Source organism: Fundulus heteroclitus, chromosome 20 (genome assembly GCF_011125445.2).
Source record: "Fundulus heteroclitus isolate FHET01 chromosome 20, MU-UCD_Fhet_4.1, whole genome shotgun sequence".
In the NCBI taxonomy this organism is placed as follows: Eukaryota; Metazoa; Chordata; class Actinopteri; order Cyprinodontiformes; family Fundulidae; genus Fundulus; species Fundulus heteroclitus.
In genome coordinates this window covers 21808377-21828464 of record NC_046380.1, presented here as the reverse complement: position 1 = coordinate 21828464, position 20088 = coordinate 21808377, and the positions used below count along the sequence as shown (strand labels likewise).

General features: G+C 42.4%; 2 protein-coding genes across 3 annotated transcripts; one reads left to right on the top strand and one right to left on the bottom strand.

Moving 5' to 3' along the window:
* Positions 1–70: 70 nt before the first annotated feature.
* On the bottom strand, positions 71–12441 carry LOC105927158 (glutamine-rich protein 1). Of its 2 annotated transcripts, none has more exons than XM_021317132.2 (12): positions 12292–12441; positions 10978–11252; positions 8684–8758; positions 7338–7475; positions 6456–7256; positions 6131–6290; positions 4514–4668; positions 4297–4411; positions 4112–4220; positions 3882–4033; positions 801–891; positions 71–720 (listed from the first exon to the last, which is right to left on the bottom strand). In XM_021317132.2, the coding sequence occupies exons 2-12, from the start codon at positions 11239–11241 to the stop codon at positions 531–533; spliced, it is 2250 nt and encodes a 749-aa protein (XP_021172807.2). In that variant the 5' UTR covers positions 11242–11252; positions 12292–12441; the 3' UTR covers positions 71–530. The 2 variants fall into 2 exon arrangements, with proteins under 2 accessions (XP_021172807.2, XP_012719248.2); XM_012863794.3 differs by lacking the exon at positions 12292–12441 and adding an exon at positions 11929–12284.
* Positions 12442–14769: 2328 nt separating this feature from the next.
* On the top strand, positions 14770–19493 carry LOC105927150 (proline-rich transmembrane protein 3-like). Its single transcript, XM_036151225.1, has 3 exons — positions 14770–15031; positions 15754–16120; positions 17565–19493. The coding sequence occupies exons 2-3, from the start codon at positions 15760–15762 to the stop codon at positions 19208–19210; spliced, it is 2007 nt and encodes a 668-aa protein (XP_036007118.1). The 5' UTR covers positions 14770–15031; positions 15754–15759; the 3' UTR covers positions 19211–19493.
* The last annotated feature ends 595 nt before the right edge of the window (positions 19494–20088 follow it).

Sequence of the window (20088 nt, the reverse complement as noted above, 5' to 3'; positions counted from 1 at the left end):
ACTGACAAGCCTTAGGTTAAAAATAAAAAAAATAAAATAAAAAGGACAAAAAGGCACAAATTCATCTGACTCAAACATATCCGTACATTGTTTAAATTGCAGTCAGAATACAAAACAAACCGAGCGATCGTCCCTGTAATCATGACGTTCAATCTATCGTAGCGAGAGGTTGGAGAGAAGTAAGACGTGAGAGTAAGATGTTAAAAAGATTGAATAATTTGGTATCGTGTCGATAAGACGTCTACAGGAAGGGAAGGGGGGGAGAAATAAAAATAAACATCCACCTCTGCTCAAAAAGTATCGCGACCCTGCAGGCAACTCAATGTTCAGAAAGGTTAAAGAGCTCCAGGAGTAACTTTCTGAGCCCGTCGGGTGAGAAAATATCTCAGGAACTAGCAAATGCGATCAGAACGCTCTGCTCGGATGAAAATGATTGTTTCAGGAGGAGGCCCCACTTTATTTGACCACTTTAGAGACGATGTACAGTCTGCATGGGTTCTGCATAGTCAAGTCCAGCCGGTCCGCCCGTCTTAGCCGACGCTCGCCGCAGCGGTGCCGATGATCTCCTGGATCTCCCTCACTACGATGATACGGGCCAACATCTGCGCCACCTGCTGATCCGAGAGCGGCTGAGACGAGTACCACATCGGGCTGTTCGGCGCCACGACGGGCTCGGGCGTCATGTAGTAGGCGTCGCTACGTCCTTTGACGCTTTGGGGGCTGCAAGACAAAAAAGTTTGAGACGGAGGTTTTCAGACAAGGCATCCCAGTGGGGAGTTGGGAACGTGAGAGGCGCTCACCATTTGAAGAGGTAAAAGTCGTAAAGTTTAATGGGGCAGCGGAGAGGGTTCTCGGGGTCTTCGATCTGCTCTTCGTACATGTCGTCGGTTCCTGGAAGTGTCGCCACACACACACACACAGCAGGTTCCACACTGAGACGGGGTTCAAACACGAGGCCGCACTTTTTCCAGATCCAACATTTCCACACTTCCTAGTTGGTTTTAAGCCCATGTTAAAGTATATTGGTAAAAGATTGTATATAAAATTATAGCAGATCTTTGTTTAGTGGCGAGAATTTCAAAACAAAATGAGAGCCAGGGGGAGGAAGGGGCTGCTAGGTGGACGGTGACTGACTGATAGATGAGTGGACAGACTTATGAATGATGGAAGAGCGAGTCGACAACCTGATAGTTGAATAAACTGAACATCGGATGGATGAACAGGACTATTATGGTAGTAGGATTAGTCAAGAGACAAAAGGATGGATGATATAACTGGGCTTAGGACAGGGAATAAAGTCAGGAAATTCAAACTTTTAAATAAATAGTTTTTAGTATTCCTCATATTTGTGTACAAAACCTCCACCTAGTTGGGCTTCTACAAACCACGAAAAGCCCAATGCTGCCGTCTCATTCAGAGGTGCAGCAAAAGGCTCTCTGACAATCTGTCCTTTCATTAGGGCCGGTGTAGGTACCAGATCGGCTCGGGAGGCCTGCGCTTCCCGATGATGTCAATCATATGGCAACTCCACTCAAACTAACTACATTACGCCCGCGGTCTCCGTTTGTTACAAATCAATTTTATTTTGTTAATTTACGGTTATTTTCCAGTAACTTAATCGAGGCATGAAAACTTTTAACATCATTTTGGAATGCTTGTGTGGTAGTCTGACAATTTTATCTGTAATTTTGCAGGATCAAAGTTACATCTTAAGAGAACATTTCCTTCCTCCAATTTAAAAAAAAAAAAAAGTTGTGAAGAGAAATCATAAACTCTTCATTTTTAATAAAAGTCAGCAGCCTTTTAATTTTATCACGGCATTCATCACTTTAAAATCAATAATGTTTATTCCTCCCTTTTCTACTGATATTACTATGTCGTTTTTTTCTGATCACATATTTTTTATTATTCTAGATGAAATTGTGACAATATTCTTCCAAAAATTGAGCCAACTGTCAAATATTTGTTGATTTTTTTTGTAAAATGGCTTGAATATTTGTTCTGTCATTTTCAGTGTGGTCCTTGTTAATCACTATACCTAAATATTTTACCTCATTTTTAATCAGTTAAAGTGGGTTGATTATTTTGAATTGCTAAGATTTCACATTTTTCTATGTTCATCTTTAAACCTGAAGCTTTTGAGAAAAAAAAGAAACCGCTAAATTAACTAAATAAAATTGATTTGTTACATATGCAGACCGCGGGCTCAATGTAGTTTGTTTGGGTGGCGTTGCCATAATGTGACGTCATCGGGAGGCGCAAGGCCCATGGAGAATTCGTAAAATTGTCCGTTTACAAACCGCAATCCTGCTCTCGAATAAAACCTACACCCTGCTATAATTACTTTAGTAAGTTGTCCAGACCAATCACAATGTTTTGCGTAATTGTGCAAACGTTAAACCAATCATGTATAGTGACGTCATCAGAAGGCGCAGGGCCCCGAGCAGATCTGGTACCTACACCGGCCGATTAATCGGATATTAACCTTGATTACGATTTGGGTTTTTAACGATCGTAAACACACAATGATCGGTATTTGTTCCTTCTTAGTTATCTCTAGCGCTGTTGTGTGTTGTGAATCCAGTGCCGCTGCCGGCGAGCCACTATGCTGCAGTCTCCCTCCCTCCCACAGCCCCAAGCGGTTTCATTTCCTTCAGCGCGAGTTCTGAACACTTCAGGAGCGAGACTGAAGAGTTGAGCAAAGGCTAAAGACGTCAGGATAGTGGGCAGAAAAAGAGAGCCGTTGGTAGAAAGAGAAAACGACGTAGAAACAAGTAGCAATAGTGTGCAACGCTGCTATGTTATCGTAGCTGCACTGCAGAGTGGGCTCGAGGCCGCTCCCTCCTCATTCATTTCCTATGGAACTTGTGCGATGAGGCGACAGTCGCCTCTGCCCTCCTCCAGCAAAGCGACCGGCGAAATTTGTGCGTGTGAAAATTTTAGCTTTTACACGTGAAGGGCACTACAGCCATTTATCTGGATCAGCCACGAAGTGCGCCCTTAAAATGATGATATTCTCTATGCTGATTCCTCATCTCTGATATAGGATGAACCCAGGGGTATTTTTCTTTAGTAGAGTAGACATAAAAGCAAGATTTCAGTCAATTCCAGCTAAATCCTCAGACTCTTGATCCTTGTCGGTCACTGACTGCTTTGACTTCTCCAATTTCATAACCAAGAAAGTTTCTGGGAAACAAGCGATCCAACAGCACGATTTGAAACGTTGTCGTCGTGTGTTGGGTCTTCACCGCGGTGGTGATGACAGCCAATAGTCGCCGTCGTTGGTCACTCCCAGGAGCGATCAATGACTTTATTTGTCTAGTTTTTATCTATTTATTTTTTTCAAAAGTGTTTGAAATCCTTAGGAAAAGATTGTTTAACAATTGCTGTTTATTTTCGATAAACCCGTGTTTTCAAAGTAGTGTTATCGTCCATTTATCGTCACAGAGGCGAACTGCTCAATATATCGCCCCCAGCCCTAGATCAACATCACTTAATTCAAATAAATCGCCCTAATAAAGAGTTTTACTGATTTGTCATCTAAAGCAAACCCAACTTCAAGAAACTTGGGTCCAGTTTAAAACCCAGAAGTTATAGGATCTAGAAACAAAAACAAAGTGAAACTGTCCCCCTTTTCCCCCCAATTCTTTAAAAGAATGTTTATCCTAAAAACCCAGCTAGACTAAACTCAGATCTGGGATGATGCAAACCAAATAAAAAAAAAAAAAAAAAAAAAAAAAAAGGTCTTCATCGAGATATAAATTACTATAAGCAGCAAAATATTTAGAAGAAATTCATGGTTCTTTTTAAATAATGGAAAAAGACAAAATCTGCATATGAAGTTGTTTTTTTTTTTTAAATCCAAATTCCTGCTTAAGCACCTTTTTGTCCGGAGCTGTGTTGGCTTTGCACTTTCAGAAGGCGAATACTGGTTGCCTTGTCCTTGGCATTAGTGGGATTCTTCCTGGAGTGTCTCAACACCTTTGAGAAAGCCACCTTCATGTGGTGCTCAGGCGTTATCAGCCGGAAATACCTGCCAACGAAACACTGCGCTTTAAAAAAAACCTGTTACTGAGGGGCGAATTCGAGTCCTCCACTGGCGATTACTCACTTAGTGTTGAAATACATTAGTGTCGTAAGTAATGTGGCCGGAGAATGAGCACCGAGCTGTTTACACTCCCACAGCATCTCCTCGGTCACATGACTTGGAATGATATAACCTAAGTACGGGAAAAAAAAAATTATGATATAAAGATATTTTACACATTAAACAAGAACTGAACCAGTCATCCTTACCTAAAGGATGGATGCTGGGTTTCCAGTCCAGCAAGAGCTTGTGTAGACTCTCACAGAAGCGCGTGTAGTATGGATCAGAGAAGATATCATCCACACGTCCATTTTCATACAGATACTACAAAAAGAATAAGAAATACAGTAAAATATTCACCCAAGACGTTCAAACAAAAACGCTGGAATCTTGTTTTTTTTTGGGCTTAAGGCTGGAGACGCTAACCTTCTGTATACACAGGAACACATAATAGAGAACATCAGGCGCCAGCTCTTCGTCATCTGCCCCCCGAGCCTCTTGAGTCATCAAGGAGAGTCCCAAGTTTAGCTCTGCGACCGCGCTGGACACCAAGTCCTCCTGGAAACGCAGAGGCTGCCGGCCTGAACACATCAGATCACGTGAAAGACAAGGGTTAGAGGCGGCTTCTCTCAATACGACGGAAATCAGCAGCAATGCAAACAAAGTAAAGACATAATCCTGGTCTAAACCCAATTCTAGACGTGGGCCAGCTGTCAGTATCAAGGTACACTGAGCTGTTTAAAAAAAGCAATCATGGTTTCAAAGTCGCTAAAATCTCCCCTTACACTGCAAAAAGGGAACTAAAAGCAAGTAAAATTTTCTAGAAATTAGTCTATTTTTCATGGATTTGAGCAGTTAAATAAGACCATTTGCCAATGGGATTAGTAGTTTCACCCCTAAAATAAGATAATTAGATATGCTGCACTTGAAATAAGATGGAGATGAATTGTTCCTACTTTAAGCGCAAAAATCTTATTCCGTTGGCAAATCATCTAATTTACCTGCTCAAATCAAGTAAAAAAATGCACTAATTTCAAGAATAATTTACTTAATTTTGGTTCCCTTTTTGCAGTGTACAGTAAGAGTAAGATAAGCTTTATTCATCTCACAGTGGAGAAATTCACTTGTCCCATCGGCTCAATAGTCAAAAGTCAGAAGAAGGTGTCAAAGTAGGTAAGTAGAATCAGTTAGATACAGTTATACAGCTATATACAATATACAATTCTGTACACTCCTATGTATAAATATGTTATTGCACATATGTTATTATAGTTTATACAGGACTATTGCACAGGCTTATTGCACAGTTTATACAGTTTATACAGGATTATTGCACAGTCTTAATGCACGGATTATAGCACCTTGTTTAAATAGCTTATTGCACATAAGTTATTACAGTTATTGTTGCAGCTGTGGTGCATGGTTGCAGTCGCTACTCTAATAGTTACACTTATAAAGCAGCGAGTCTTAAATGGAAAAGAGAGAAAAAGTTAGCCAGGCGCGTGGAGCACAGCGTAGTGCCAAGTTGGGACAATATGACTTTCTCATAGTTGCAAAAAAATACAAAAATACCAGTTTGGTTTGAAAATATTTCCAGTTGTCAAAAAGAGAGAAAAAAAGAATAAAAAAGAAAAAGGAAAAAGACTGGGATTATGGTATTTAAAAGGAGCTCCATTCATCACTTAGAGCTACAATTGACAAGCTGGGAGCTGGTTGGCTAGCCGTTTTATTTTTAAACTCACACATATACCCTGATAATAAAAAAAAAGCTTGAATAAAGTATAGATTTGCAGTGCTTAGTTTCCTTACACTTATATTTACAGCCACTAAGCACAGAGGATAGAAAAACTGACCATGAGATGATGCTCTATAGGCGACAACAATACTTCGTTTCACTTTACAGAAAAGTCTGGACTGTGGCTTTAAATGAAAGCCGTTACGTCACGCTCTACATCATCGTTAAGGTCATCAAGTGAAACTGCTGCTTTTACTCGAGCTTATTGCAACACACAAATCTCAAAACATCCCCCCCAGTCTACTTACGTCCTATGGGTGCAAGTTTTGTCTGCTCCTGCTTGCTCAGTTCAGCGTTTTTCTTCGCGGCCCAATAGCGCCACACTTCCAGACCCTCCTCTGGCTTCAGGGAGATGGGAACCAGAATCTCTGCAGGCGGTTCGGCATCAGCCTCCGTCTCTACTTGGCCCTGTGTTCAACGGGACGACAGACTTTACAGTGACTTCCCGGGAAAGATCAGGTAATCTGATAAAACACACAGACTAGATAACGTTTACGTTAAATGAATAAGTTTAGGTATCGGGACTGTTACGCTGCTCATGCGTGGGCGTGGCCGTACGAACGGCGTCCTGACCTGCAGGTGGAGCTGCTGCTCTTGGCCCTCGTCGCCCTGGCTCTGCTGCTGGCTGGGGTCCCATATGTGCACCGACTGCGTAGTGTTGTACGTCCCTCCTACGGTCTGCACGGCCAGAGGGATGTGGAGGTTCCCGTTCATGAACTGCGCGGGCAGCAGCGTCTGCACTATCTCCTCCTGGGTCGCGGTGGACGCCGCCTGGCCGTCTGCGGACCTCGACGCAGACGCCGCCTTGTCCTTGCCGTTGCTGGTCGTGACCTGAACCGTGCTGTAGGCGTCCTGCGGTATGGCGATGTGCGTCACGCCCTGCTGCTGCGGGGTGGAGTACACGGGGATGGTCCACGTCTCGCCCGTGGGGCCCGTGATGGTTCCCGTGGTGCTGTAGAGCTGAGCGCTGTCCACGGTGAGCAGGTCGGGCCGCAGGGACACGTAGCTCTGCTGCTGCCCCTGGGGGATGGTCAGAACCGTGGCCACTTGCTGGCCCTGCGGCACGGCGTAGGAAACGGCGAGGGGGACATCCACCTTGCGCTTCTTAGCCGGCTGGAGAACGGTCGCCACGGCGCCCGGCCGCCTCTCCCCCTCCCTCGGAGACTCCTGCTGTTGGGAAGGAGACATCGCCTCTATGGTCTGGATCTGGATCTGCTGGCCAGCCTGCAGCTGGATCTGTTGGCCAGCCTGCAGCTGGATCTGCTGCCCCCCCGGCAGCTGAATATGCTGGGTTCCTTGGAGCTGGATTTGTTCACCGCTCGACAGCTGGATCTGCTGACCTCCAGCCACGGCGGCAATCAGCTGAGCCTGAATCTGGAAAACACAGCGGGCTCAGAAAACGGCAACACATCACATTCGCAGACGCACGACAGGCGTGGGGGGGGGGTGCTGTACCTGCTGCTGCTGCTCCTCTGTGAGCTCGGCCTGCTGCACCAGCTGGGCTGTAGAGATTCCCTGCAGCTCCTGCTGAGACGGGGAGGCCACCTGCAGGACCTGGCCGACCGTTTGGCCTGGCTGCTCCTGGATCTGGACCTGCCACAGAGAGTTAAAGACCCACCACTGATTACACTAATTGACGAATTAAGTTGAATAAATGGATGCGCGATCCTCTGAGGCTGATTTAATTCTAACAGAAGAGAACAATATTTGTGCAAAAGACAGGAAGAAAAAAAAATATGAGCTGACATAGGGCTGGGCGATAAATCGATTTAATCGATTAATTCGAATTTACAATTCTTTAAGATTTCATTTTTGGAAAATCTGGATTTTATTTTGCCAATACACTCGTTGGGTTTCCATGAAGAGAACAGCATGTGATGCTGAATATATGTTTAGGCAAATATATTGTCAAAATATTGTTAAGTGGGAACTTTTTTTTACCATAATACGAGGTACTTCATTTCCTTATTTACTTTTTTTTTTAACTTAGTTTGAAGTTCACAAGTGCAGTGAAGCCTGTTCTTAGCTCAATGTGTAATACCACTAGCAGCAAATGTTTTGTTATATTTTCATTGTTTATAATGGCACGGCTACCATCTTGTTTTACAGCTTGTTTTACAGCTTGTTTTTAGTTGCAATTTGAATTCAGGTCAACTCCCTGACAAAATACTTGACATAAAAAGCAAGGTTTTAAAATAATTTCTTTAATTTCTTTTTATGAAACAAAAGGAGGAAAAAAAATCGATTAATCGGATTTGGTATGATAAAATCGGAGGTTTATTTTTTTAATCCATATCGCCCAGCCCCAGTCTGACAACAATAAAAAAATAAAAATGAATTGAAAACAAAAACCATAAAACCACTATGGACAAGAGTTAATTATGGCAACTTATACAAAACCTTTTACTGCTGCGTACTTGATGAAATTTCAAAAGAAAAGTAAATTTAACAGGACAAAGTATAAACAATGTTTTGCTGAGAAACTCTTATTTGACACCAAATCTTAAAATGTTTGCATAACTGAGTAGTTTTGCAATATAAGCTTTAGATAGTTACACATTTACAGTCCCACAGTAAAACGGGCCAAAAATAACTGATCAAAGAACAATGCAAGCCAACTATGCCGCTGATTTAGCCGTTAAATTGTCACTGGAAATCTTCAATCATTAATAAACTACGCCGAGAGCACGTTTAACTTGTCAATGCGTTGGTCTGCTGGAACTTTTTTTGTTGTCATAAGGCGTATGTACCAATTGCATTAAATTTTTTTTTTTTTAAATAATTAAAACGTGTACACGCACCTGCACTTGGAGCTGCTGTTCAGAGCCCTGATGTACAGACATTTGGGGGGAGATCTCTGTTGAGGTCACCTGGACCTGTAAAGAGAAATAAAAAGACACCATTTCTGAAGGAGCACAGCAGGAGAATATAGTTTTGTCATTTTTAAAAATGAGACCAGCATGAATCAAGTCAGAATGTTTTCCACCTATAAAGTGAGCTTCCAGCTGTATTTATGAGAATAAAACTACGGCGCACAGTGTCTACGTGTGTCTTTGTCCACATATAAAACGCATCAATTTATGAGAAAATATAAGGATTTTAAGTGCGCCTTATGGAAAAAACAGTAAACTATTACAAAAATAAAAAATATAAATGTTAAAAAAAGCTGCAATAACCTAATTGGAGAAGTATGCACACATGATTAAATTCCTGTATTTATTCTTCTTGCATAACTAATAATTCAAGAGTCTGATTAACTATAAAGTTTGCTTTTCCTACTAACATTTTCTTGACATTTGCATCTTTAAGCTGAAACCAAAGTGGTTCAAACTGACACACAGAAGCATTTCCTCGCAAAGGAAGAAAAAAAAAACACCCAGGCCTGCCTATAAACTCTCAAACCCTCACTGAGCATGTTTTGGTCTGATGAAGCCCAACTTGAACTTCGGCCTCAGTTCAAGTAGGTTTAGCAGAAATTTATACACACCACTCAAAAAAGCCACAAAAACCAGTGAAACCTGGTGGCGGCAGCATCATGCTCTGGGATTACCTTCCTTCAGACGCAACTAGACTTTGTCGAAGTGGATTAAATCGTCAACTTGTCTAATTACAAAAGGAACTTTACAGTAAAGCAGATCCTTTTCCTTCCAGGTGGCGTTCCTGCAGCCCTCTCTGTGATTGGCTGGGCACAACGAGAGCCCAATTAGATTCACTACTCTGATGCAGACATTAACTTTAGGCAAAAATTTTTTTTTTTTTTTTGTAGCTTCAATATATACACATCACAGACATACCTTCGTTATACTAAAGCAGGCTTACTGATGAACATCAAGGCAATGCAAATCACAAACTAGAGTAGATAGGAAACGGCTTTATGCCGCCAACTGCTTGGCATTGACGTTTCTGCTAAACTATCAGACAAACTGCCATCGCAACGCAGCTCGAGAGGAAGCTCGTTTAAAAGATCGGGCACCCCGTAGTTTTAAAGCAGGTTGGTGGAACCATTAACAGGTTCAGAAATCTGATAAGAAGCCAAGCTAAAGAAGACAGCAGATCATCAGTACACCTCTAGTGTCCATCTGATCTGAAAAAAAGTAAGAAGAAAAAGAAAACTGATGCAGACGTTTCCGTGATGAGAATGTTGCAGGAGTCGTTTATCCTTTCATGGTTTTAATTCATTAGAATTTGTTAAACTTTGTGTTTCAGTCAGGTTGTATTTTTGTTTTCCTTAAAGGAACCAGTTAAATGTGTGGGCCTATGTTATTTTAACCAGTAGACGCAGCTTCAATGTAGTAATAAACCACTGGATGTTTGGACGTCTGACACTTTTTTGCTCATAGAGCGACAGTGGCTTGTTGTTTCTTCAATAAAGATTTTGAGAAATTAAAGGAAGCGTTAAACAAGCATTTAGCAAACCTACAAGAGGGTCAAAAATCCAAAAACAAGTTATAAGGATCGATGGGAACACCCGACACTTACGCTACGCATATTTTTTCATGTCAGACGTACCAAGCCATGTAAAAAAAAAAAAAAACAACTCTTGTACATTCTGCCCCTGTTCTTACATTTCCCCGTAAACTCTTCTCATTACACATTGCTGTTCCTCGTCTGTTCCCGCAAACTCGCCGGATAAAGCAGATTCGGGTTCTGTATGTACACCATGCTCCTCGCGGCTCTGCGATCTCACTGAATATCAATCAACTTTTACCGTGTGAATGACAAAATGAAGAGCAAAGAGGGCTTTTTAGTTGCGTAGCTGAGCAGTAATCCGAAAGGTGCTACTACGGCGAGGGAACAGGTTTTTATACCGATCATACAGACACCGATCCATCTTGGACAGGCACATAATCAACCTGCTGTAAAGAAGAAAAACGATACACATGATATAGGCGTTAACTCTTAGCAGAATTGACACCTATTTGGAAAGCAAAGCGTGATTTCGCTGAGAGTGCAGGGCAATAGAAACAATAAGCATTAAGCTAAAAGTCAGTATTGTGGTCGCGCTGTTCATTCTTCTGTATTTTCCATTTTACAAACGACAACTACAGAAGGATCTCCTCTGACAGCCGCCAGTACGGCGATGGCAAAGTCTCACCGGGCAGGCCAGCTCCAGGAGAGATCCAGCCACCTCCGTGCTGTCTGTGTAGACACAGTTGGCCTCCTGCTGCTGGTACACCATGGTGGTGGTGGTGGTGGCCGCTCCTCCTTCTCCTCCCCCCTGCTGGTTGAACTCCTGCAGCACCTCTGGGCCCTTAGCAAGGGACTCCAGGAACTCCTTCATCCTATGTTGAGGCACAGTCCGGGCCTTCTGCCGCACATATTCGTCATAGGAGACCACCCCACCCTCCTGCTCGTTCATCGTCACTTCACCTGAAAAGACACTTGTTTTGATTATTCATATATTTTTTTTAAATATATGACAACATACACGAATCTCATTTGCAGTTCCGCGTACTTCCGTGGCAATTAAAAATAAAACAGCTTCGTAGTGATCACTGCTTTGAGAAGCATCTAAATAAATAGAATAAATAAAACTGTAAAATCCTGCGTGGGAACGTTGCACAGTTTGGGGGAAACAAATGACTGAGGCTAATGCGCTAAATGTAACTTTTTTTTTGTGTCCCCCCCCACGGGAAACTTTACGATCAGATTGCCTCAATACACACGATCACATGTAACCATTAGGTCGCTTTAGTTCAAATGTTTATGAAGCAACGACCCGATTAGCTTAAATAGGGGTATGACTGATTTTACTTAATTGGCGATCAACTGTTTTAACGTTTAAGCTAGCTGTTAGCATGCTAGCTTCATCCTAGCAAGTGCCATCCCATATGGAGAGTGCTCTGGCAAGCCAATGTTTGACTTAATGGACACGGTTCAACACAAATACAAATATTATCAAACATTATACATTTAAGTGGCAACGTTTGCGCCAGAACGGGCTCCGAAGCAGCCCCCCATTCATAGCAACAACAGGGCGCTAGCTAGCCGCCGAGCTAAATGCTAGCCAGCTAGCTCGACGCCGCGCAGGATCCTGTCATGCTACCTTAAATAAAACGAAATCCTCTTCTTTCCGCCAAGGCACGGCGTTTAAAACTAAAAAAAAAAGCCGATAAACGTCTAGCAGCTACCACAAGCGTGCCATCTGCCGCGCTACATAGCGCCGTGTAAAGCAGCCGCGAAATCCCGCAAATAAGGGCTGTGATTCCACCGCGATACAAAAAAAAAATGTAACTGCAGCAGCGAAGCGGGGCGAAGAGTCTCTGACGTCTTCTTATTTTACAGGCTGGGTTTCTGTGTGTAGGGGGGGGCTGATCTGCCCGAGTTTCAGCCCCGCAGCGGAGCACCGATCGGACTCCCGGGAAACATTTCTGTGTTAATCTACGGCACGTCTCCTCGGAACACCCACCGTCGCAGGCTGTCCAGACAGCAGGGAAATGTCGGAAGTGAAGGCCCCGAAATCAACGAGAGTCAATCGGCAGCCAGCGGGTCTGCCGCTCACTCTAGAACTGGGGCTCCCGTCCTGGGACCCGAACCAGCAGCGTGTCCATTTAAAAAACTGAAATTTAAAAACCTCATGGTGATCAAAGTACAGCGTGATGCAATTACAGAGAACTATATATGTTTTAATACACGAGTGAGTCAATAATAATAATAAAAAAAGGATGACGGCGAAATCTCATGCAATGCAGGAGAGCGCGTGTTAACAACAAGACGCACGCACATGCCCAAAATACAACATATAAAAACAAATAAGCGATTTCCTTCTTTATATTTAATTTCTAACACCGTCTTATACAACAGTGTTCATGAAAGCTTGTGTGACAAAAATAAATAAATAAAATCAACCAGAAACAAATAAAAACGGATTTACAGACTAAGTCAGACTTAAAGTGCTCTCCTCGGCAGTCAATGTTTGGCCCGGTGAACGTTTGAACGTGTGTGCCTTTAACAAAAAAACTAACTTCCCCAGTCTGCCTTAAAGCGCCAGGCATGTGCCACTGAGGGCGTCCCCCTGCCCGATCCACAACAAACTGCCCCGTGCTGCTCTTAAGGTGGACCGGGCTAGATGTGCTCCGCGCATAGGCAGAGTCCGTCACTCCCTGGACAGCTAAGAGTTAAACCCAGCCCTCAGATTGTCTGCGATATGCCAGATCTCTTTTGAAGTGACGTGTTGGGGCTATTTATTTGCTATTACTTTGAATTTTTGTTAAAATGTGTTCCTGGGTTTCTTTATATATATATTTTGCTTTATGTTGAAGGGCTAATAATAAGTATTATTGTTCTCTGTTTCTGTAGTTGCTTTCTGTAACTCAGGAATAACTATTGGGCCATTTCTGTAAGTAAAGGCACTAGGATAGGACCAGCATGCACTGGGGAAGGTCTATCTTTTATTTATTTATTTCTTGCTTTTTACCTGAGCAGAAGCAGCAGGAAACAATAGAGAATTGGTCTCATTGCCTGCATATATGCTTACAGTACAGCAGCATCTTGTTGGTCTTCGGACGTTGGATGTTTGGTTTGACAAATAATGGACTCGCCTATACATGATGGTAGCAAGAGAATCAGTGGGTGTAGCATTCAGTAGTTTTATTTTAATTTAATTTGCTAGACCGACACAAGGTGAAACATTGGTGGTGTTTATTCATATTCAGCCCTTTTACTCGGATGCCGCTAAAAATCCAGCGCAACCCCTTGCCTCCAGAAATGCCCTCAGTAGTAAAGTCCACCTGTGTGCAAATTAATCTCAGTACAGATCCAGGATTCCTCAGAAGATGGCTGGAGAAAATTGGTGAACAAACGGCATCACGGAGACAAACCAGATGGGTGAGATTAGAAGGAAAGTTGTGCAGAAGTTTAAAGTGGGGTTAGGTTAGAAAACAATATCCTATGCTTTGAACATCTCTCAAAGCACTCTTCACTCTGTCAACCTAAAATGCGTTATGGCAGAACTGCATAAAGACTAAAGATAAAGGACCCATGGCAACTTTGGAGGAGCTGCAGAGCTCCACAGCTATGCATCTGCTGACAGGACAACTATTTGTAAGCGACTGGCAAAAATAATTTAATAGTCGAAAGAAAGCAATGACAGATCCTATTTGCTATCACCGGAGAAGATGCTCTGCCTAGGGTTTTTGCTTGCATGCAAATTGCTTTGTGTTGCTGAAAACGAACAACAGCATCACCCCAAACTCATTGCGGAACATGGTATGGGCAGTGGCATGCTGTGGGGATGCTTTTCTTCAACAGAGACAGGGAATCTGGTCAGATAGCTGGGTTACTATCTATGAAGAAATCCTTTTAAAGAGAGCAAAAGCCTTGAGATAGAAGCCAGCTTCACATTCCAGCAGGGGAGCGATCCTACACAAGCAGCCAGGGTCAAACTGGAATGATTGAGGACAAAACACAAGACCTGGATCCAACAGGAAAATCTGTGGCAACACCTGGATAATGAGAAAAAGTTTAAGTGGTATACGGTTACAGTTTCAACACACTGTATAGTTTTTTAATGATCTAACGTTGCTTAATTATGTAATTCTTTATCACACTGCACACAGACTCTCTGTCCCTGTAGCTCATTTTAGGTGTAAACATGACATTACTCATTCATACTTGAAACAATAACCAGACAGGTTGTCGTGAATTGATTTTTTGCATGTGCTCCTGTCTGTTTGGCTTCACATCATCACTTCACGTGACTTGGTGCCACTCCAAGGATCTTAAAGTAATCCTTTCTCGTAGGGATTTACCTTCAAACAGATGTAAAAAGTCAGGCAAGGCTTCTGCAAGCTTTAAATGATGAAGGAAAAGTTGCAAATTGTGTTTTGCAAAAAAAAAAAGTTTCTTCTTTCAGCTGATTTGTCATAGATCTTTTTTTTTAACTAAATGTAACAATCAGATATAGTTATTCAGGTCATCCTTGGATGGGAAGAGGCCAAGTAAGCAGCTGGTGCAATAAGAGGACTAAGATGTCAGCTTGAAAGGTTAGACTCCTGCGAGCGTGCCCGTCAACCCTCTGTTCAGTGTCTCTGCTCACCGGGCTGCTTATGCTGCACGTTAGAAATCAATGAGTATCCCTGCAGCAATAGAGATGGAGTACAACCAGTGAAGTCCTGAAGTGGAGCACAGAAGATCGGCAGGAGCAACAGGTACCTCTTTAACTATTATCTCGGCTTTGTGAACGATTTCTTTGTTCATACATTATTTAGTTCTGGCAGGTGAATACCGAAATGTATCAACAATATTCAGGTTCACCTTCTGCTTTTACGACTAAATTTAATTAGGGTTTAATGATAATTGCTGAACTGAAAGGACAACTAAAATTTCTTATGTTTTTGGATGCACAATATTCAATCTGGTTCAACTTAATATTTCAGGTGTGCAAATTTATAACACAGTCCCAACTGATGTTGCGTCTAAAAGTCAAAGTAGCTCTTTATGTTACAGAGAAAAGATCAATTAATTCAGATGTAGTTATATACATTTTTTATCGACACAACTTTTATAACTCAAAGGGCACAGGCTCATATTGTGAATTTCTATGTTTTCTCCTTTCTCTGTATTATTGTTATTACTATATATTTTTTGCTAAGTCAAACCAGCCGCAGCTGCCGTGTAGTGTGTAAACCCTCTGGATTACTCAGGGAATTACAGGATTAAAACACGTTCATCTTGGATGTCTCCGTGACTCTTGAATTCATTTTAACCTTTGAAGTCCTTTTACTGTCAACACCAAGGTAATTAGTCTCCTTTAAAGCACCCGATCCTTGTGAAATATGCTTTTATTTAAGCATGTTTTCAAAGACATAATTCAGAAATGTTCCTACAGATGTGAAAAATAACCCTCTATCCTTTTTCTTTGTCTCCACAGACAAAAATGGAGCTCTCTTCTTTTTTCCTTGTTGCTCTAACTGCATCTCTCTGTTCACTCGGAAGCCTCACTCAGACTAAGTTCGGATCAGAGAGCTTTTTGGAGGGCAGTGGACTCACCGCTGAAAGCACGACCGTACTTGAGCTCAGCAATGAAACTGCAATCAGAAAGGAGTCTAAGCGAGGGGGCAATGAAAACCTCTCAGGGACTGAAATCACATTAAGCACAAGACCAGCACTAAGTGTCTACAGCTCAGGAGCTCATAACCAAGGAGCAGACAAGGCTAAAGATTCAGTTACAGGACACGCTCGCTCCACTGTGATCTCTAAGGACGTCCCTTTGGATGTTGATAAGGATTTTCAGAGAGGTAAATTTAATCTAATCTTAAACACACATAATCCTATATTATTCATTTTCTATATAAATATACAATATATTGATAATATATGATTAACTAGTTTAATATACAACCAGATATTTAAATACACTGTAGTCATATTTGATAAATTAGAATATTGAAAAGTTAATTGATTTCAGTAACTCAATTCACAACGTGTTTAATTACTTACAGACTGATGCTTTAAAGTCCTTATTTCTTTTAATTGTGATGTTTTTTCTGCTTAGTGCTATTGAAAACATGATACTGGCGACAGTGGTGCAGGAGCTAGGAGTTGTAAGAAAGAATAGTGCAAAGAACTATGAAAACACATCTCAAGACATCAAAAATGGAAGTTAATACTTTTGTGCCAGTGGGTCTTCCAGATGGACAACAAAACACATCACTAAATTAGTCACAACCTGGTTTCAAGAAAATACAGGGAACGTTTTTGAAGTGGTCGTCACAAAAACATAATCTCAGTGGCATCGGACATTTAAATCTGAACCAGAATCAGGTTTAATCAGCTTCGTACAACAACTCTTTTGCTCTCAACTAATACATTTTTGATGAATGTGGGAGCAGAACTGAGAAAGCCAACACACCCGACTTGCTCACCAAAGTTTAGCATGAAGGAAAGGGCCAAAATGGCAGCAAACTATGGTGACCTTGATACCTTTGGTAATGGGAAGGAAAATGTTTGACATAAGTCATACAGGTTAAACTAAAACTCAACTAAACACTAAAGAAATTTATTTAAACTGTCTTTTAAAAAATATGTCTGCTGTTGCTGTGCTATTTAAAAAATACAAATAGCTTTGGTAACCCTAACTGACCTAAATCAGGAAATGTTTAGTCTGATTTAATGTCTTACAGTAAAAAAAAAAATGCAATGTAAGTAAGTGATTACTGTATATTCACAAAATTGGAAAACATAAATATTAGTTAAAGATGGAGATTTTGGGTCCATGAGTTTGTTTCCCCTAGTGGTCAAATGAATATCATGGTTATTGACAAAGTAGGTTGGACAGCCATAAGTTGGAACCAGTCATGTCAAGCACTCAGCATGCTGAAGTGAGTGAAACTTCATTGTGAGCAGGACACTGTCAATGTCTTTGTATAGTAATGGCCAAAACTAATACTGGGTCATTGGTACATTTTATTAACATTTACCCAAATTTTGTGGTAGAGGTGCATTGCTCCGATAAATATGGTGGCTCTAAGGATGGGCTGTATTTACTTAAAGCTGCTCGTCTTCAAACACTTTTGAAATGCAAGGTTTACATTCAAATACAATACTGTTCTTACCACTGAATTTGAGCTCGGAGTTTGTTGGCGTATGTATCAAACTAATGGTGGTGGGAAGGTCTCCAGTTGAAATGATTCTTTATCTAGTTCTCATGCATAACATTCAGGAATATTCTCTAACTTTCAGGTGAAGAGCATCCCAGATTCCCAGTCCAAACCAGTGTGTTTACCTTCATGACTGATCCCAGCCTGCCGGGACCTGGGAGCCCCTGCGTGCTCGGCGTCACGCACTGCACCGTCTTGAAAAGCTTCAATGGCACCAGCCTGCTCTGGGATGACATGAGGCGCACGCTGGCATTTGCTTGGGAGCTGCATGTCTTCGGATCTGCAAGCCTTTTCCTGCTGATTACAGTCCTGGCGGTTTTGGGAATGGCTGGAGCGTGCACTCTTCCACATGCCCTTTGGGACGCCCTCACGCTCTCTAATGGTTTCCTAACTATGGCAGGCGCTTTGCGCACAGCTCTCCTCCTCGTCGACCCTTACGGCACCCGTCAGATCCTGCCTCATGCCACACTGGCGGCATTACAAAATGTTCCTCTGCAGCTTCTTCTGTGGGCGCAGGTTGTCCTCGCTCTAGTCACACTCCGAGGGCCGAAAGTAATACCTTTCCCTTTAAAGCTGCAGTCCCCGCGGGTGGTTGGATTGCTCGGTGTATCCCACTGCGCTTTCTTACTTTTAGCCGATCTGTACTCTTCAACCTTGCCCCCGGCTTTTCCTCTTCTGCTGCAGACCATCACCCTTTGCTGCGGTGTTCCTTTCTGTCTGGCTCTTCTCTCTAAGTCCCTCTCCCATTCACAGCCCTTCTCCAGATCTGCTGTCCCTCAGTGGGTTCCCTCTCAGAGAACAGAGCGGCTCGGGAAGCGAGTAACCGCCGTCTGCGCCTTCCTCGGTGTGCTGTGTTGCGGCCTTCAGATGTATAGTCTTCTCTGGCTTTATGGGCTCCTGGGGAACTGGAGGCGCTTCAGTTGGGGTTGGTGGCTCAGTCAGTTCTGGGCCAGAATACTTGAGCTAGCATGGGGATTCTCTATCCTTTTTCTTGGATCGTGGATCTTCTGGACACCATCTAAAGGCCACGCAAGAGGCAATCATTCACAGGGTAGGGATAACATCTCTAAAAAGGCAGAAAGGAAAAGCTTCTGGCATACATTCCTGGCCATCGTGCAGAGAGGCCCGATGAAAAAGTCAGAGAAATCCCTGGAAGACTTGATGCCAAATAACTTCGCAAAGCACAACATGTCTAGATGTGGCGTCGGCAGCAATGCAATGCATGATGGTAAACATGCTCCCTCTAAACTGGACTACAGTTCCGACCCTGTCAGCAGCGGCAACAGCTGCGACTCTCAGACCACGTTGCTGTGGCAGAGAGTTGGTGAGCGAGAATGTGTTCTCTCGCTTATAGAGTTTGACATGAAGCCCCCGTCTCCCATCAACCTCAGGCTCAGCATCGACAACGCCCTTTATCACGGGCAGCATGGAGCCGGAGCCGTCTTCACGCCGCCCCCTCCCTCTTGGACGCAGAGTTTGAGCGCAAATGGCGAGAGCGGACCAACCACCTTCCCTCCAGCCTATGTGGGCTACGGGTGGATGTTAGATACGGAGTCCATATCTGCATCCTTAGACCATTTCCAGGCCAAGGAGCCGGCACAGTCAGTAAATGCCACACCAGATTTTAACAGCAGGATTGGATCTCCAGCTGCTGAACCGATGGGAGGAACCCTCTCGGTAGTGATGCTTCAAAATGACTGGTCTGACGACGACGTCACAGATCTTTAGGTTCGTTGTCTTTACAAATGCAAAAATAATCAGATCTTTTTCAGATCTTGTAAAACTGTTGCAGGAGATTGTTTCCCACGAGGGTAACTATTCAACTTCTAAGATTCTAATTTTGACTTGGAAACTTTGCATATCTGTAGTGAAGGCCAGTCATTGTAACATCGATCTTCTCACAGAGTCTGCACTGCTTGAGTCCTTCCTGATGTGAATTTGTTTTAGTTCACATGATCCGCAAGGAGAGCAAATTAAAAATGGACATACTGCATGAATGTGAAATGAGATGTTTATGTTCATATAGTTGATATTTGTTTATGTTGTATAGAACATGATTTTTTAAATCATCAAATTATGATTATTTACTTTAATATTTATTAATAATGTGGTATTTGTAAATAAAAAAAATAATTAAATAATGTATAATATCGAATCAGCTTAATGGCAATTTTTTGTATATTTAGTGAACTCCTCATATCTATTTGCTGTTGTGTTTTCAGGGCATTTGGAATTAATCTTTCCCTTTCAGTTCAATTAAAAAAATACTTTATCAATACCAACGGGAAATTAAATGCTGGTGTAACTCATACGGGTTCCTTCAATGAGTTGTTGTAGATGCTGCCGGCAGGAAGGATCTCCTGTCTGTCTTACAGCAGATCTGGAGAAGCCTCTGCCTGAAGACACCCCGTTCGTTTTCTCCTCAAACATTTCTTTAAACAACCAATTTGAAGATTTAAAAAAAAAATTATGTGATGAAAAAAAGTTCAAACACTGCTGGCTTCCATTCCTGGCTCTTTTCATTGCACCGTTGCATGGGATGAAGGAGACAATTCAAGCACTCTGCCCTTCATCAGACCAATGCAAAACAAAAAGATGTGGGTCCT

What these genes read in the sequence shown, in the direction of transcription:
- LOC105927150 (XM_036151225.1), top strand. Translation starts at nt 15,760, where the DNA reads ATGGAGCTCTCTTCTTTTTTCCTTGTTGCTCTAACTGCATCTCTCTGT. An exon ending in TGATAAGGATTTTCAGAGAG is followed by an intron (nt 16,121 to 17,564) that starts GTAAATTTAATC and finishes TCTAACTTTCAG; the next exon opens with GTGAAGAGCATCCCAGATTC.
- LOC105927158 (XM_021317132.2), bottom strand. Translation starts at nt 11,241, where the DNA reads ATGAACGAGCAGGAGGGTGGGGTGGTCTCCTATGACGAATATGTGCGG. An exon ending in CAGAGGAGCAGCAGCAGCAG is followed by an intron (nt 7,257 to 7,337) that starts GTACAGCACCCC and finishes TGTGTTTTCCAG; the next exon opens with ATTCAGGCTCAGCTGATTGC. An exon ending in AAAACTTGCACCCATAGGAC is followed by an intron (nt 4,669 to 6,130) that starts GTAAGTAGACTG and finishes TGATGTGTTCAG; the next exon opens with GCCGGCAGCCTCTGCGTTTC.